This window comes from Myotis nattereri, assembly GCF_964212035.1.
Source record: "Myotis nattereri genome assembly, chromosome: 6".
In the NCBI taxonomy this organism is placed as follows: Eukaryota; Metazoa; Chordata; class Mammalia; order Chiroptera; family Vespertilionidae; genus Myotis; species Myotis nattereri.
In genome coordinates this window covers 46,047,347-46,066,863 of record NC_138081.1, presented here as the reverse complement: position 1 = coordinate 46,066,863, position 19,517 = coordinate 46,047,347, and the positions used below count along the sequence as shown (strand labels likewise).

At 40.0% G+C, this 19,517-nt stretch overlaps 1 protein-coding gene across 1 annotated transcript in view; it reads right to left on the bottom strand.

Annotated features, from left to right (window-relative positions):
* Nucleotides 1–479: 479 nt before the first annotated feature.
* HTR1E (5-hydroxytryptamine receptor 1E) overlaps nt 480–19,517 on the bottom strand; it is a 75,009-nt gene continuing 55,971 nt past the window's right edge. Inside the window, exon 2 of the mRNA XM_081094012.1 lies at nt 480–2,656. Coding sequence (XP_080950138.1) covers nt 1,373–2,470 — 1,098 coding nt within the window. The 5' untranslated portion in view covers nt 2,471–2,656 and the 3' untranslated portion in view covers nt 480–1,372. The remainder of the gene's footprint in view (nt 2,657–19,517) is intronic.

Genomic DNA, 19,517 nt, shown 5'->3' with positions numbered 1-19,517 from the left:
AAATCAATGGAAAAATATCCTCAGGTGAGGATTAAAATAAAGAAAAAAGAAGGGTTGGGAGGGGGATAGAGTTAAGGGCTAAAATGTGGAGGTGGAGGGGGCAAATTGATGTGTTCTTGGCAAACAAAGTAAAAGGATGATCCGTGGAGACGGAAGAGATAAGGAGAGGCTGTGGGTGAAAGACAAGGAGCAGAGGTTTAGAATAGTCACTTTCTTAGGCGCATACAAGAATTTACAAGCTTTCAGTCCTCTCTGTTATCACTCTCGATTCAGTGATGAGCTCCTCCACATGACTTAGAGTGGTCACTACAGGCCAGGGGAGGCTGAGTCAGCCAACAGTGTGGCCACATGTCCCCCCATCCAGCCTCCTGGCATGGATGCCATGGAGATTCTAGGAGACACAATTCCACACTTGTTTCCTGATGGGTGGCTTTTGCTATAAACATAAATTTTCAACTTTTAGTTTTCTTTTTCAATTGCACAATTGCGTTAGTAACATTCTCCAATAAAGTTCTTCAGATAATATATCCCTTCACTTAAACACTGCACCCCATTCAGCTGCTGTCAAAGTTCCCCACATTTGACATGTACTCTCACCTTAATCCTGCTGGAGTGAGAGGATGTATTTGAGGCTTAGCTGGGACACTCAGAATGGGAGGAGACCCCATGGGTCTTTCAGGTAATATAGCAACACACTGACTAACATAGATTTAGATTATTTCTTATTTGCTTGTGTTTTATATTCATAATCAAAGACCTAGGAAATGATTCATTCTAGGTTCTTTTTAGAGAATGATGAGCTTATATAACCAGGAACTAAAAAGGCATGCTATCTGTACTATTTATGCTTGAAAGGAGTGAGCTATGTAGTCGTCACAGTGAAAGGTTTTGGCTCACGTCTGCAAGCAGTAGGTGGCAGCACACCCCTTTTGTGTGCTTTGTGTAGTCATGCAATCCTCCTTGGAATCTGTAAGCATTTGGAGCGATAACCTCGGATTTAATGCCACACGAGGACCAGTTATCAGAGATTTGATTTATAAGTAATAAGAAATTCTGCAAATAAAGATTTATTTTGACATTCTTTAATTGCAGGGTTCACTGAAATGGCTAATAAAAAGTATTTACTAGTTCACTTTATTACTACTTTTATGAAATATCTGTTTTTGTAGGATAATGTTTATTTGAAATTATGTACCACAAACAGGACCGGAAGTAGAAAACAGCACACCAAATAACAAGCCTCAAACAGAACAGAACAAACAAAAAAACAAGACCACACATACTTACAAACGCTCTGAACCAACAATGTTCAAGAATTAACCCCGTCCACTCAGGAGGCTGGTCAAATTCATGCCTTTTGGTTTTTTACAATCTAAGTATGTTCTCGGCACCTAATGAGCTTTTTAAAAGCCAGCTTAAAGTCTTCATTAAAACTAGTGTAGAGCAGAGGGTTGATCAGAGAATTAACATAACCAAGCCATGTGAAAAAATCGGCCACTTCAGAAGACACGGTATAGATGCTCAGACCTACAATCAACTCTTTGATGAAAAATGGAAGCCATGACAAAATGAATGCACCCAAAATCAGTCCTAGGATGCGCGCTGCCTTGCGCTCCCTGGTACTAGAGATCTGCTGGCGCTCTCCCGGGTGATCTAGATCATTGTCAAAGGGAGGGATCCTGATGGAGGTGTGGAACTTTTCAAACTCTGTGGTAGGGTCTGAGGTGGAGAAGTCAGACACACAGAAAGTCTGTGTAAGTTTACAACTCGCAAATGAATTTTGGCTGTCTGTGCTTCTGTTGCTTAAGTGCCGGCTTGACCCTCTTTTCTGGTAAAGGCTCTTGGCTGCGTGGTAAATCCGGTAATAGAGAATCAGTATCAAAGTCAAGGGGATATAAAATGCCCCAAGAGTGGAGTAAATGGTGTAGATGACATGGTCATGCTGGATGGTGCACTGACTGGGGGGCGGGCTGAGTTGGCGGTGGCTCCTCCAGAACAGAGGGGGCATGGAGATGAAGATGGAGATCGTCCAGACAGTGAGGATCATCAGTCCTGCCCTCTTGGCGGTCCTCTTCCTGGCATACTCAACAGCATTGGTGATGGCCCAGTACCTGTCCAGGGCAATCACACAGAGATGGAGGATGGAGCAGGTGCAGCAGGTCATGTCCACACTCAGCCACACCTCGCAGATGAAGTACCCTAGCTTCCAGCTGTCCATGACAATGTACATGATGCTCAAGGGCATGACTAGCACTGCCACCAGGAGGTCTGTCACGGCCAGAGAACAGATCAGGTAGTTGGCAGGCTGGTGGAGCTTCTTGGTGGTGCAGATGGCCATAATCACGGCCAAGTTTAGCAACATGGTCAGGGTGGTGATGATGACCAGAGTCATGGAGATGAGCATCTTCTCAGTGATGGTCTTGGCTCTCCCAGCCACACTGGCTTCTGTGGTACAGTTAGTGATGTTCATGTTTTCCCCGTTCCAGTCGACCCTGTGGAGAAGCTGTTGGTTATTTTCCTTCAGCTGGAAACTACTTAGACTTGAATGTCCCTCATTTGTGGGGAGATTGTAATTTCTTCAGCTATGTAGTTTCCTGTGTTCCATTTTGGGTGGGTAAAGGAAAGCACCACAGCATCTCTTCTGAATGGAGGGGTCCTGGAAAATAGTATGCTCCTGGTTAATGAATGAAAAAGCCATATTGTTTTTCCTGTAATATGTGATAATATGTTGGTATTAATAAAATGTTTACACAATTTTGACATAACTTTCTTTTCCCTCTCTGAATGTAAACTTCGTCTTTACATTATTCCTCAAAGGATACTTTTTTTAAGTACCCAAACTCTTTCTGATAAAAACATTACCAAATTTAAGTCTGTTTTCCACCTGATTTTCTTTCTCATTTATATTTATTCTTTTATACACAGTACACATTTATATATAAAAGGCTTTCTTTTACATTTGAAAAAATATGTTCACATTATATCATGCTTATTTGGGATCATTGCATTGAAAAATTATATTTGTTTGTAATAAGTATTCTTCAAACCAGATTTTATAGTTTCATAGCAAATATTCAACTCCAGAGATATTTTAGTGTCTCAGTGGGATTGCTCGATTTTGTCTAATTATTTCTGACATTTTATATATCTGACTGTGCACTTCTATGGAGAAAAGAGAGAAAAAAGCTTATTAGGTTACTTTGATGTTCGTGGCAAATTGTTCTCAGAGTAATACAGTAAACCGACTGTGAATCGGCACCATTGCGAAGCTTGAAGATCTCTGCATTTAAAAAATATGTTGAGTTTTGGTGAATATTTCTGTCCTATTTCTATTATCTATCTATCTATCTATCTATCTATCTATCTATCCATCCATCCATCTCTATTTTTTGAATAGCTGTGATTAAGTTGGGTAGTCAACGAGATAGTGACACTTACTGAGTGCGTAACTGTAAGGGATTTTTAAAAAGTAAAGTTAAATATAAATGTATATTCACAAGACAATCAAAACCCACATAGAGATATTCACATCTAATGGCTGCTGGTCAGAACACCAATCAAATAATTTGATTAGACTCTATAGGTTTAGGTCCATGAAAACTGAAGAAAAATTGGTGTTTCATCATTTTTTTTTTTAATTTGGAAATTGGGGGCCAGGCAAGAGCCCATCCCAAGAGGGTGTTTAATCATTTTTAAGATTGATGTAGATTAGGACTAACAGACACAATGATTTTAGGAAAAGATGAGGGCAGGAGCAGGTGAGGGGTGTGTGAATGGGAGTGAAAGTGGTGAGGTTCTTTGGGTAGAGTAGGGACGAGAAGTCACGGAGCAGGAATAAAAAATCTCTAGCCTACGTGAAAAGAGGGGAGATAGGTGTCATTTATCCTTTAGATATAGAAATAGAAAGAAAACAATAATGACTTCACTAAAGACCCAAAATAGGGCATTTTTTTAAAGACAGTTTCTGTCTTTCTGCAGTTAAAAGAGAAACATTCTGCCTCTGTTTCCATTATGCTTTTACAGTGTTTTCTGCGGATGTACCCTCTTTCGGATGTCTTGTGTTTCTCTAGTTCTTCCAAGGGACTTGCTCTACCAACAATCCCCCTTTTCTTGTAAATTGGATGTGTTTTGTTTTTCCCACTGGTACCTTGCCCTCCTTTTATAATCAGTTTAAATGTGCATTTATGTTTGAGACCAGGCTTACACATCGAAAAAGTATGGGCTCTGGAATCAGACAGACCTGGCTTCTGATTGCAGTTGAGCCAACTGCCAGCTGCAAGCTGCTTGGGGCAACCTCTCCCTATTTTCCCCCGTGTCCCATATGTTTATTTCTCAATTTTGACCTCTTTCTCTTTAATAAAATTAAAGTTTTTTTTTCTCTGTAAATATTAATCTATAGTTATGTTTCTCTTGGGTTCTTGAGGTTTGCTGGGATGAATAGTTCTCAATTGAAAGGCTTTCCAACTGAGCCTGTAAGACTGAGTGTAGAGAACAGCATGAATAAGGGACAGAAAACTTAGAAATTTCTATTTGATAATAGAGGCAATTAAGAAATGTAATTATTTTGAAAGCATGCAGTAAAAATAATCAGAAATAACTCAGCTTCGTAGAACTTTTAAAAGCTGCTCTATTTTTCTGAGCTCTCATAACTTCTAATTATCATTTCTCTGATGACACCATTTTGTCCCTATTTTGTAACTATTTTTCATTTCCCCCTCAGCAGACTATACATTTCTGGAGGGTAGGATGTATGCCTGACTCATCTTTGTAACTGCCTCTAGATTGACATTGTTAGTTCTTTAATGTGACTTCCTGGTTAATTTTGTGCCCAAGCCTTGCAGAGTAGGAGTTAAGTTTTGTATCCTTGTGCTGTCAGCCCCCCAAACTTCTGCACACATCCAGCTTGCCATCTTTTATTTCATGATGGCACATTCTTTTGCATGGTGGGGTGAGATAGATTGAACTGGGCCTTGGAGCTCTTCACTGCTTACAGGTCAGGTAGGTAAGGATGGACCCGCAAAGCAAAGAATAGCTACTGAGGTGGGAGAGAATGATGGCGGATCCTTCCATTGCATGTGAAGAAAGAGTATCAAATAAGAGAGAGTGATCAAAGGCTGAATGTAGTTTCAGGAAGAGTGGGAGGAGAGGAAATAGAGAGTGAATAAGAGCAAATTATGAGTTTTGCTGATAAGGGGAGCAGAAAAATAAGGTAGTAACTGGAGGAGATATGGGGTGCAGGTTGTTTTCATTAAGACTGTCTTTTCTACCTAGGCTATTTACTATTTTCTTTGCTGCTGGGACAAAGAGCATTTTTGCAGTGAAATGTAAAAGAGGAAGCAGGAAGGCAGTAACAGAGGAGGCTGGTAGTCAGTCAGTGGGGCCTGGGGACCCCAAGTAAGTAGGATTTCTTGAGTAATTTAAGGGATCATATTGGGGGCAGTGAAGAGGCCAAAGAAACAGCCATACTAAAAAAATGATCTAACCTCAATTATCTTGGCTTCCTTTTAACCTTCTTAAGGAAATGACACATGGTTATAATCACTACCAAGTCCTTAGGAGGTAGTATGATTTCGAATTAGAACAGTGCTGGTTAAATAGTCCCTGAAAGTCTCTTAAATCTCTTTAGCTTTTCATGTAGTAGGGGAGGAGGGACTATATTAACACTTAACTCAAGACACATTCTGCAGAACCAATACAAATGTTAACAAAATGTTAATCCATCAGAATGGAAAATTCACTGCAATAATCATAGTTAAAACAGACACAGCCTATCCGGAGTTGATGCAGGAACTTCTTGGAGGTTTGTGACTTTCAGTTTCTGCTCTAATTATGACATGGAAAATAGCAGTGTAGTCCAAAACCATATTTCAATGATTTTTCATTAAAAAATGAGTAGAAGAGAATCACTCTAAACCAAATGGTTAGTGCATGCTGCTCCCATCAGCCAAGATACTCCAGAGCCTCTGGTGATACTGTCCCAGTGACGGTCATAGCATCAGAGAGATGAGGGAGGCCATGAGCACACTCAACTCATTTTTTTTTGTTTTGTTTGTGAAAATCTTCACCTGAGGATATTTTTTCCATTGATTTTTTGAGAGAGTGGAAGGGAGGGAGGGGAAAAACAGAGAGAGAGAGAGAGAGAGAGAGAGAGAGAGAGAGAGAGATTGGTTGTCTCCTGCATGTGCCTAACCAGGGCTGGGATCAAACCCAAGTACATGCTCTTTTTTTTTTTTATTATTCTTTTATTTATTTATTTATTTATTTATTCATTTATTTTTTTAATTGCTTAAAGTATTACAAAGGGTATTACATATGTGTCTTTTTTTTTTCCCCCGCCCTTGACTATCCCCTGGCCTCCCCCACCCCCCAGCATCCCATGTCCATTGGTTATGCATACATGCATGCATACAAGTCCTTCGGTTGATCTCTTATACCCCTCCCTCAAACCCAAGTACATGCTCTTGACTGGGAATTAAACCTGTGACCCTTTGGTTTGTGGGCCAATGGTCCATCCACTGAGTCATGCCAGCCAGGACTCAACTTACTTTTAATTTCACTATCTTATCTAGCCTTCTATTGGTTTTCAGTAACTATTAATAATTCACCATATTCTTTTATCCCATCTTTGGTTGTTTTCATTTTGCCCAAAGTCCTTTAAATCATTTTTAGACAAAATCTCCAATATGTGCCAACTTCTTTCTTTTGTTATTTCAGGAGTAACAGCTTGCCCTCATATTACTAACTAGAGGCCTGGTGCACAAAAATTTGTGCACTCGGGGGGGAGCGGGAGTCCCTCAGCCCGGACTGTGCCCCCTTGCAGTCTGGGACCCCTCGGGAGATAACGCCCTGCTGGCTTAGGCCTGCTCCCGGGTGGCAGAGGGCAGGCCCAATCCCTAGGTGCAGCCCCTGGTCGGGCTCAGAGCAGGGCTGATTGGGGAGTTGGGGCGCCACCCCCTGTCATGCACAGAGCAGGGCGGATCGGGAGGTTGTGATGCCACCCTCAGTCATGCTCAGGGTAGGGCCAATTGGGGGGTTGGGGCACCGCCCCCTGTCACACTCAAGGCAGGGTCGATGGGGAGGTTGCGGCGCCACCCTCTGTCACGCACAGAGCAGGGCCCATCAGGGGGGTTGGGGCTCCATACCCTGTCACACACAGAGCAGGGCAGATCAGGGGGTTGGGGCGCCGCACCCTGTAACACTCAGGGCAGGGCCGATGGGGAGGTTATGGCTCTACCCCATCACACACAGAGCGGGGCCCGTGGGGGGCAGTTGGGGTGCCGCCCTCTATCACCCACAGAGCAGGGCCGATCAGGGGGTTGGGGAGCTCCCCCCTATCAGGCACAGAGCAGGGGGTTGGGGAGCCTTCCCCTGTCACAAACAGAGCAGGCCAGATAGGGAGGTTGTGGCCCCACCCTCTGTCACACACAGAGCCACAGGGCGATCAGGGGTTTGGGCGCTGCCCCCTGACATGCTGCTTCAGGGGCCAGGAGGCCACGCGGCTCCACTGATCCCAGTGCTGGGAGGCATATTACCCTTTTACTATATAGGATAGAGGCCTGGTGCATGGGTGGGAGCCAGCTGGTTTGCCCTGAAGGGTGTACTGGATCAGGGTGGGGGTCCCGCTTGGGTGCCTGGCCAGCCTACATGAGGCGATGATGGCTGTTTGCATCTGGTCACACCCCCTTCAGGGTGGGGGTCCCCACTGGGGTGCCTGGCCAGTCTGGGTGAGGGGCTGAGGGCCGTTTTCAGGCTGGCGGGTGACTGAAGCTCCCAACTGCTCCTTTTTTCCTTTTTTTTTATTTTTTTATTCTTGGATTTATGGCTGTCACTGGAGCTGAGAGCCAGCTTTAGCTGTGAGACCTCGCTGCTGAAAGCAGGTTTCTGGCTTTGTTTACTTTCTGTATTTGAAACTTTGTTGCGACTCCAGCTCTGAGATCCCGGCTGACTGAAAACAGGTTTCTGGGGTTTTGTTTAGCTTCTATATTTATAACAATGTTTCTTAGCAGCTCAGAGCCCAGCAGCGGCAGGCGGGGAATGTTGGAGTCCTCCGTCACTGAAGCAAGCAAGCCTCCTGTTCGTGTCAGTAGCCTGGCTGCTGGCCGCCATCTTGGCTGGCAGTTAATTTGCATATCACCCTGATTAGCCAATGGGAAGGGTAGCGGAGGTATGGCTAATTACCATGTTTCTCTTTTATTAGATAGTATTTTATCTCTCTAATTGTTTGTTAAATTCACTTCCTCAGCCTTCATAAATATTTTTTTTGTCTGTCCAAGCAAAGGAAGGGTGGATAGTAGAATGTTTCTCAATTTGATCTTCAGTGGGAGCAAAGGAAGATGTAAAGGAAATATTAGAGTGTGGGTTCTTTATTCTTATTTCTTATTCATTTATTTAAATTGTGATTGGGACATAATGTGGTTGTTATGAGTTTATTATATTCATACTAATAGAAAAACATTATCATTGTAAAGTTCAAACAGAGTACATATAGTTTAAGGAGATGTTTATATATTCTGGACAGAAGTCCACATATAAAAACATTTCTCAAAATGAAAAAAACAAACAATTCCTTTTGCAATTACTACCAAAAGAATAAAATACCTAGGAATAAACTTAACAAAAATCATGAAAGACCTATATACTGAAAATTACAAAGGATTATTAAAAGAGATTGAAAAAATCACAACAAAATGGAAAAATATTCCATGCTCACGGATTAGAAGAATCAACATAGTTAAAATGGCCATATTACCCAAAGCAATTTACAAATTTAATGCAATTCCCATCAAAATTCCAATGTCATTTTTTAAAGAAATAGAAAGAGAAAGCATCAGATTTGTATGGAACCACAAAAGACTCCAAATAGCCAAACAAATTCTGAGAAAAAGAAAGAAGCTGGAGGTCTCATGTTATCTAACTTCAAATTATACTACAGAGCTACCATAATCAAAACATGTGTCCTGACCAGAAATCAAACCCTGAGCCACACTGGCCAGGCAAGTTCTGTTAGTTTTTGAGTAATGTATTTTGAAGACTTATTAGATACATACTCATTTAGAATTATGTCTTCTTGATGAATTGACCATTACATCATTATGTAATGTGTCCATTTGTCCCTTATAATATTCTGATGTTTATTTTGTATGATATTATGGTTTCCAGTAACTATTAATAATTCACCATATTCTTTTATCCCTTCTTTGGTTGTTTTCATTTTGCCCAAAGTCCTTTAAATCATTTTTAGACAAAATCTCCAATATGTGCCAACTTCTTTTTTTTGTTATTTCAGGAGTGACAGCTTGCCCTCATATAACTAATTTTATCTCTCTAATTGTTTGTTAAATTCACTTCCTAGCCTTCATAAATATTTTTTTGTATGGTATATATTTTTTCTATCCTTCTACTTTTAGCCTATCTATGTCTTATAGACAGCTTCTAGTTAGGTTGTGCATTTTATCTGACCTGACATTCTCTTCCTTTTCATTAAGATACTTTGATCATTTAAACTTAATGTAATTATTATTATTACTTTTTAAAAATATATTTTTATTGATTTTTTACAGAGAGAGGAAGGGAGAGAGATAGAGAGTTAGAAACATCGATGAGAGAGAAACATCGATCAGCTGCCTCCTGCACAACCCCCACTGGGGATATGCCCGCAACCAAGGTACATGCCCTTGACCGGAATCAAACCTGGGACCCTTCAGTCCACAGGCCAATGCTCTATCCACTGAGCCAAAGAGGTTAGGGCACCCAGGTACATGCCCTTGACCGGAATCGAACCTGGGACCCTTTAGTCCGCAGGCTGACGCTCTATCCACTGAGCCAAACCAGTTTTGGCTAAACTTAATGTAATTATTGATATGCTTGGTTTTAATTCTATCATCTTTTTATTTTCTCTTCAAGTTTCTTTTTATGTCCTTAGTATTTTATAACTTTTAGCATAAACTTCTGCACATGTTATATTAGATTTATACCTAAATATATGATTTCTTTGGAGTGAATGTAAATGGAATCGTGTTTTTAATTTCAGTTTCCACATGTTTGTTTTTATAATATAGAAATGTAATTGATTTTGTGTGTTGATCTCATGTTTTGCAACTTTGCTTAATTCACTTATTAATTATAGGACTTTTGGGGTAGATTCTTGGAGTTTTTTACATAGATGATCATGTCATTTGCAAATTGGAACACTTATTTCTTCTCTCTCATCAGTATGCCTTTTCTTGCCTTATTGAAGTAGCTAGACCTTCCAGTACTATGTTGATTATCAGTAGTGAGAGTAGACATCTTTATCTTATATTTTATCTTGGGGAGAAAACATTTAGTTTTTCCCTATTAACAGAACAGGTGTCATTTTGAGGGAATGGAATGTAAGCAGAAGTGGTATGTGGCACTTTTAGACCTTGTCTACAAAAACTTCTAATGTACCATCCTTATGCTCAATCTCTATTCATCAGTTGGGTGGGATGGAAGTGTCATGGGTCCCCTTCTGGTTTGTATTAGATAGTGATATAAGTGAGAAATAACATTTTATTTTATTAAAGCACTAATATTTTGGAGTTTGTCAGTGAAAGCGGCTAATGTTATTTTATTTAAGTAACACATCAATTATCCTTTGGGTGATTAATCTTTGGAGGTTTGGTCTCACAATTTGGAAAAAATGAAGATAATTTTACCTACCTTACGTATTTTAGAGAGAATAAAATGAGATAGCACTTGCCAAAGTACTTGCACATTTCCTGACACTTAAGTACTCAATAAACATGTGTTCAATTTATTGTTTGCTGAGCATGCTCATGTGTTGACATACCAATGGATATTTTATCTCCATATTGAACTAAGGAGTATTTACTTGTGTTTGAGTCTTTGAATGTTTAATCTATACTTTTAAAATTTATTCTTCAGTGGTAAGAGTGATGAAATGTAATGCAAACCCAATATATAGTGATCAAAATATTATGCACTTGTCAGCCCACTTGACATAGTTCCTTAGTAAACATTTGCAGTTGTCTTATGAATTAGACTTTTAGAACATTGCCACAAACTATGCCCATGTTTTCTTTGGATCTTTTGGAAACACAATTGTATGTTTCTAAGCAAAGATGAGGAGAAAAAGAGCAAGTTATACAGGTAGTTCCCCTCATTGACATAAAGCTTATGTGGAAAGCAGATACATACCCCCTTACTCATAAATCAGCTCCATTCATTCAAAATGTCATTTTGAAGAGATTATTTAGAAGACAAATCCAGAAAAGGTGCCAAATGCAAGAAGGTGGTTGAGAATTCTTTAATGAGGCCACGGGATCTGTAGGTGTGATGGACGGAGTAGAGAGGTTGGGTAGGGAATGAAATCTTCAGAGTTAAATGCCTGAGGGGAAATAGAAAGTAATTTAGAGGACTGGGGGGCATGAACTAGATACAATTTATTGGCCAAGTGATTTTAGTACTTTGGTGATGATAATATAAAAGTTGGTTATTATAATAATACTAGAAGCCTGCTGCATTAAGATTCGCGCCATAGGCCTTCCTTCCCCTGGCTGCCGGCACCGGTTTTCCTCCGGCACCCGGGACCCAGGCGTTTGGTCCGGCCGCGGCGGAGAAGCCAAGCCTCTTCAGTCTTCAGTCTTCAGTCTTCACTCTGGCCGGAGCCTTCAGTCTTCGCTCTCTGCCTGTGTATGCAAATTAACCGCCATCTTTGTTGGGTTTTTTTGCATAGTTGCTCTGATTGGCTGGTGGGCACAGTGGAGTGACACCAATTTGCATGTTTCTCTTTTATTAGTGTAGATCTTAAATAACTCATAAAGATAATTTGAGGAATTTGTCTAAAACATATTTGAGGAATTTGTCTAAAACATATTTTTCATTTGAGTCTTTTCTACCATTAAACATAGTCCTTTTTGGATAGTCAACACACAGTTGTGTTTCTGTGTACTCTGGTTAACATATTGGTTTGGGCTTTTACCTTATCAATTTTGCTGACCTAAAGAGGAGGGCCTCAATTTTTGTTATGATCAGAACATATTCTGCTTCTCAGACTACGACACAAATAATACTTAGTTTGTTCAGTGAAGAACAAACATTGCTTTTTCTTTCATTCTACAGTCTGTTGTTGCCCCTCCACCCCTGGCTGTTGAACTCATTTAGATTTCTAAACCCTTTAACTGTGCTTCTTGGGTTTGGCAATTCATTAGCTATAAAATCCTGCCATGCTCCAGGCAGGAGCATACAATAAGATAAATTTGTAGTATAAACTTTTAAATTTTGATATAATTTTAGATTTATAGAAACCTTATAAAGACAAATAGGGAGTTCTGTATACCCCTCACCTATTTCATCCATTGTTAATTTATTACATTATCATAGTACATTTATCAAAACTAAGAAAGCTGTATTGATTCATTACTAAATTCCAGACTATCTTTGGACTTGACTAGTTTTTCCATTAATGTCCTCTCTCTGTTTCATCCACAGTATCCACATTGTAATTAGTTATTATATCTTCTCAGTGGCTTTTGGTCTGTGACGATTTCTCAATCTTTGCTCGTTTTTCATGTCCTTAATGGTCTTGAGGATTACTGGCCAGGTATCCTGTAGAATATCACCCATCTTGGTTTGTCTGATGTTTTTCTCATGATTAGACTGGGGTATGGGTTTCTAGGAAAGAATACCATGGAGGTAAAGTGCCCTTTTCATTACATCCCATCAGGAGTACATAACATCTACGACATCAATGGAGGTGTTAACCTTTGTCACTCGGTTAAGGGAGTATTTGCCAGGATTCTATTTTTCCCTTTCCCAACTGGGTTTTTTAGAGGTGAGTCAATAAGGCTAGCCCACCTTCAAGGGTGGGGGGGTTAAGCTCCACCTCCTGGAGGGGGAAATATGTACATATATGATTTAGAATTCTTTTGTAAGGGATGTGTCTCTTCATCACTTAGTTACTTTCAATAATTTATATTTATATGCACATACATTTATGATTCAGTCCCAAGGGGACAGTAGCTGCTAGTTTTGAGGAAATTACCGTTAGAAAAGTGCTGTTGATTCCGATTTATATTATCTATTTATGTCAGTATGGACCCAGGGACATATATTTTATTCTTTGGGTTATAATCCAAGACCACATTACTTGTTTATTGCTCAAATTGTTCCAGCTTTGGCCATCGATCAGCTCCTGTTGCACCATCTCTTTTATGAGTCTGTTTTCCTTTGTCCCCTGGGGACAGGCTACATCTCTTTAAAAGGTGATGGGAAAAACAATCCGTCTTGTGAAGTACAGATAAGGTTTTAGTCAATAGAGAGTCTATTGGAGGCAAATAAAGCCTTTCAATATGAAGGGCACCTGTAGAAGTGTTATTTGCTTTTCAGCCAAGAATAATAAAAAATGAACTTTATGAAGTACCTGCCGTTTAAGCTAGCTGGTGCTTGAGGTTGTATTAGTAAATTTTTTTTTAAAAATGAAATAACTTTTTTAAAAAAAACTCAGCTTAATGACCCAACTAAAGTACTCAATTCCTCAGAGGAGATCTAGGCACCTTCCTGTGTGTGCATAGATTTTTCTTTGAAATCTGCAGTGTAATGTGCCTTTGTGGCAGACCCAGTGGAATGAGCATTTAAGCTGACTTCAGAACTAAGGTTGCATACTGTGCTTCCACCTGGGGAAGCATTGTTATCTTAGATCACTTGGCACAGCACCAGCTGCCTCTGAAAGTATGTCCTACAAAGGGAGGTTTGCAGGTATCTGCCTTTTTCTAAACATTATCTCTTGCTTCTCAAGCTGTGCCCTTGACCAGAATCAAATCTGGGACCTTTCAGTCTGAAGGCCAACGCTCTATCCACTGAGCAAAACTGGCTAGGTACATTTCAAGTCTCATTTCATGTACCAGGGGTTGCACAAAATGATGTGTTGAATTTTCTAAAACTGCATATATGCTCAGCGTGAGATTTCTGTGAAAAAGGCAAGTGATTTTTGCTATGGGTATGCACCCTATGTATTTGCTTTTTTTTTGGTCCTATATTTGTTTGTTTATTTGTATTTGACTGTCTTGCTTCAAAAAGTAAATGTGGTTTGACTTTCCTATAGTTATATTGTCTGACTTCCAAATTTACAATATTTATTTTGTCAATTTTTGCCTCCTTTTCTTTTTCCTTCCTCAATATTATGATTATTAAGGGCACTAAGAGGACTTTTAAAGTTTATTTTTATCTCTGATGAGCTTTTTTAGTTGCTAAGCTATTATCTGCCAGTCCCTTCCAGGATATAGTTAATTAGATTTCACTAGTTTCCAGCAGTGTTGAAAGAGTCTATAGGGATTAGTAGCACTAATCAGAATTTTAAAGGGTACTGATATTTCTGTAAATATTATAGGATTATATTCATTTTTTCCTTCTTAAATTGCTACAGGTGAAGTACTTCAGATATAATAGGAAAAGCAAATAATTTCACCGCATATAAACTCTGACTCATGGGTCCTGGCTCCAGGAGTGCTGGGCTGATTCAGAGGTGATATCTAGACTCAGCAGAAGACACTTTTGACTTATTAGTGGTCAATAACGAGTAACGGGCCTAGATTGGTGCCTGAAAAGCTAAGAATTTTTACTTCCCTAGAATTAAAAAAAATCATTGCCCTTCCAAATGGCAGCAAAGATTGTGAGGACCAACATTTTGATTCAGTCTAATTTCAATCTCAGTTCTACCTGGAGAAAACCAAATTCTTCTAATCACCGTACTTGTGAATTCAAGCTCTTATCAGAAAACTGATAGGATTGTGACCTCCATGCCACTTTTTTCTAGTTTCTGAGAAGCACGACAAGGTGGTGATATAACTTTTCTCCTTTCTACAACAGCACAAACAGTAAGTAGCAGCCCTTCAGACACTGGAAATTGTAAACATTATCAGAATTTGTTCTACAAAATGTGATAAATGCCACAATAAAGTTTAACTAACAGTTTTTACAATTCTTTAGATGTTTAGGAATAAACATGTTCAATAGGCATTTGTTGGATAGATAATGGCAGTTTTCTGGGGTAAAGACTATGTGGAGAAAAAGATTCCATATTTATCACACAAAGTAAGTGGGGCTGGCAGAAGGAGAAATGTACAGAGAAGAAATTTAATTTGTGATAAAAGTCAGAAGCATTCCAAGCCCATCTGATAAGAGTGTTCACCTTCCTTCCATCCCAACACAACAACACACGGTTTTTGAAGTCAAGATCTGATTTAAAAGGTACCCCTTGTTGTATTGTTCACCATAGAATTTATAAGAAGTGAATGCACACACTCAATTTCATTCAATTCTTCAAACCTGGGTAGGCACTTACAATTGGAGTTAAAGGATGACTATGGTCCTTGCCCTTGAGGTGCTCACAGTTCACCAGGGAAGACAGACCTGATTTGTCTAACTCATAGCCTAAGTGAGGATCCCACTCCCCCCATGACAACTGATCATTCCTGGCCATAATTAAAGCCTGACCCTGTCTACTGACGAGCCCAATTCAAGTCCTTTGACCTCACACACCTTCCCTCATTTCCTCTCCTCCTTTGAACCCTACTCTTTTTCCAAGGCACCCAAAACCTATCCCATTTGTGAGGTCTTTTCTGACATTCCTTTAGGTATTTTTTTAAAGATCTAAGACCAAGTCGAGACTTCAAAGGCCTCAGGCATTCTAAAAATATTTTGATGTTCCTTCTACAGGTAATTAAAAATTCTAAACAATTTAAGTATGTATAAAGAAGTCCCACAAAGTTCTTACATTTCTTTTGATTACCATTTTAATGCCTTTTCAGGACATGTCAAAGATCAAATTGTCTCAGAAGTTTTCTTTAGAGAAAAAAAGAGACAGAGAAGCCTCTATGTTTGGGGCGCCTGCATTGGAACCCTTAAACACCTCCAGGCCTGTAGGCCTGTCTCATACACTGGAGTGAAAGCATTATCCTTGGTTCCTTAGTTCCAGCCCAGGAAGTGGCACACAATTGATGTTCAATAAGCATTTGTTGAATGATTAAGTGAATAAATTGCAGTTAATTATTGTCACTTCACATGTGCTGTCTTTTATCATTAACACAGTATCTAGAACAAAACAGGTGTTAATAAATTGCTATGATTTTGTCATTTTTCATCAATGAAATATGAGCAAAAGCGATGGGTGTTACTTCTGGGCCGTGGCTTTAAAGAAGCAGAAGTGTTTTCCCCCATGCTTTCTTCTTTCATTATGAGGCCTTGAATGGCAGGGCCAAAAGACAAGGAGTCTGTCTGAAATCACCATGTAGGGGAGAGCGAGCTGTCAATCAGTTACCGAGCCGGACCTTTATCTGAGCGAGAAATGAAATTCTGTTGTTCAAGCTACTGACATTTCAGGGATTTTTGTTACAGTACTTAGGGTTACTCTAACCTGTAACGAATTGTAGTTAAGGCCCTGGCTGGGTAGTTCAGCTGGTTAGAGCATCATCCCAATCTGCCAAGGTTGCGGGTTTGATGTTCGGTCAGGGCACAAACAAGAATCAACCAATAAATGCATAAATAAGTGGAACAACAAGTTGACGTTTCTCTCCCTTCCTTCCTCCCTCCCTCCCTCCCTCCCTCTCTCTTTCTAAAATAAAATAAAATAAAATAAATAACAATTCAAAAAATTAAGTGCTTAATGTAGTGTCCCTGTGTTTTCCTTTTTTAAAAATTTTATCTTTATTGTTGAAAGTATTATAGATGTCCCCTCCTCCCCCTCACTGACCCCCTCCAACCTGCTCCCACCCTGTCCCTAGGCCTTCACTGCACTATTGTCTGTCCATGGTTTATGCATATCTATATATATAAAAGGCTAAGTGACTGACTATCCATCCATCCGTCCATCCGTCCATCCAACCATCTGACTGGCCAGTACATATGAAGTGCACTGGCAATTTAAAAATATATTTGCTTAGTGAGATAGGTGGGTTTATTTAGTCAGAAATAGATAGAAAAAGAATTGATGTGAAACATTTTCATATTATTGAAGTGCATTTCTTTAATGATTATTTAGTTTTTACTATACTCTGGTTACATTTTCGTGGGCAATGAAATTATTCAGAACTATATGAATCTAATAATGAATACAACTATAAAACTAACCAGACTCATTAGAAAACAAAATTGAGATAGGTAAGCTGAAAGGATGCTCTGGCTCTAGGAGGATTAGTGGGAACAACATTTGTTGATTTGGAAAACAAATATTACATACTTAAATTGGACCTCGGAACCATCACAACAAATAGTGAAACAAACAAACAAAAAACAAGTAACATCTCAAGGGGTACTCAGAAAAATCTGTCCACAGGAAATAATAGATGAGATGGATGTCATTATTTGAAGTAATTACTAGTTTATTCAAAACTAAAGTGATTTTTTATCATGATTATATGAGATGTTGAAGCTACCTAACATTTTTCATTTTTTTTTTTACTTGATCAGGAAGCATTACAGCAGAAACAAAAGTCCCCAGTCTCAAAGACACACTAACAGTGTCCGGAACTGGTAGGACTTTGGAATCTTCTTAATTCCCATTCTACCCCACACCTCAAGTTCCACTATAATAAGTCACAGAAGTTCTTTCTATAATTGCAATTGAAGAGTTTATTGGTGGGAGAATAACTGAAGAGAGCAGAGCTGCCGGGGTCCAACCCCAGCGGGTCCAGGGGTCCCCAAAGGTGTGGACGGAGTCGGCGAAGAAGGAAAGACACGGAGGCAGTGTTCAGTTGATCAGCAGCCTAGCCAGGATCTCCAGCCAAGTTCTCCAGCCAAGTTCTGGTCTGGATCTCCTGAGAGGTTCTGCTGTTTATTGTTTTGTTACATCTGTATTTATACCAGTTGATTTTAATCCTGTCAATTTCTATTACAAAGGTTAGGGCGTTTCTTATCTCCATTCCAGGGAGTAAAGATTATGTAGCTTAAGCATGATTGTTTGTAGTTGAAGTGATTAACTACCCGCCTGGCACTTAGTTAAGGAGTTTCATCCCCTCCCTGACTTCAGGGAAAAATTCCTACCTGGGGAAACAACCTTTCTAGGAGAGGCATCCCCTCCCTGACTTCAGGGAAAAGTTCCTACCTGGGGAAACCTTTCTCGGAGAGGTGACCTTGGTTAAAACACACAGCGCTAAGGGGAGCAAACATATTAAGAACAGTATGCTATATCCGCCAGGTCTCTTGAAACATATGCTGTGCAGATGTTTCTTTCCTGCAGCGACTGTGTCAAGCAGCAAGGATGGACCGGCTTCCGGCACAGAGCCTACATAAGAGGTTAGAAACTAAACTCTAAATTCCCATAGTGAAATTGTTCAAAAGAACTGTAAAGAAATACAGTACAGTGAATCATTCAAGCTAGTCATTAAAAAACCCACAACATAAATTAGAGGAGAGACTTCCTCTAACTGCATTAGACTGATAAGATTGGTGATGTGCAGCCAAATTTATTCATACTCTGCAATTTGAGCCTGTTAATAAACAGTAAAGTGAAAACTACATGAATGAGCACATATTAACTATGTGTATATCTTTAGTGGAAAATAAAGCAATAGGCAGTTTTATATTGGAGTATTTGCTGAGTGAAGACCAATAAAAAGTACAAATAGGAGAATAATGTAGCATCTGCTCCTGATTCTGATATTCACCAAAGCAAAACACTAGTGCTTTGGGCACAACTGGCAACTATAAACTGAAGATGTTTTACCCTGTTATTCAAAATAATCAGTACTTACTGAATAATGGGAATGCACCAGAGTCAAACTCAAATTTTAAGTACGCTGATGTGAGCTGAGGTACAATTACAATCTTTTACTCTTTTCTATTTTGGTGTTCAATCCATCCCGTAACTTGGCTTGGGAAGAAATGGTTTGAATGATATGTTTTCAGCACATGTGGCAAGAAATGGGAAAAAGAATCCAGTTAAGGCATGAAAGCATTTTGAGAAGTGTTTCAAGAGTTTTGAAGTTTCAGCTTTCAGGAAGCTGGTCTGAGAGGAAGGTCTCCAGCGCAGGTAGCTTGAGTATGATGTGGGCTGCAGTCAGAGTACGGGGACTCAAGACCTGCCTTTGCTACCCGCCAGTTCTTTGACTTTGAAAGAGGTACGAAGCCTACCTGGTCCTCAGTTCTCCTCATTCGGCTGTTGGAGACACTGGGAGTAGGAGGGACTGACCCACTCACATCTTCCCCTGTAGCTTCCTGGACTCATAAGGGGAAGGGGGTTTCTACGTTACTTCCCGGAAGACAGAAGCATCATTTTTGGTAACAATTTTCCACCCACTGACAACCTGTGAGCCATCAGTGAAATTGGGACACTCTTGACATTCACGCCTGCTCCATCCCCTCAGCTCATAGACAAGCCAGGGCCTAAGTGAGGCCTGGAGCTCCCGCATTCAGGCTTTGTCAGTACAAGACCCCAGAGCACACCAGCCTGTTCCTGTCGGACCTCAAGTCTCTGTCCCAGCTTTCCAGAATGGCAATGGGTGGCAAGGTCCAGGTGGTCATTCCTTGGTTATCTTCAGCTC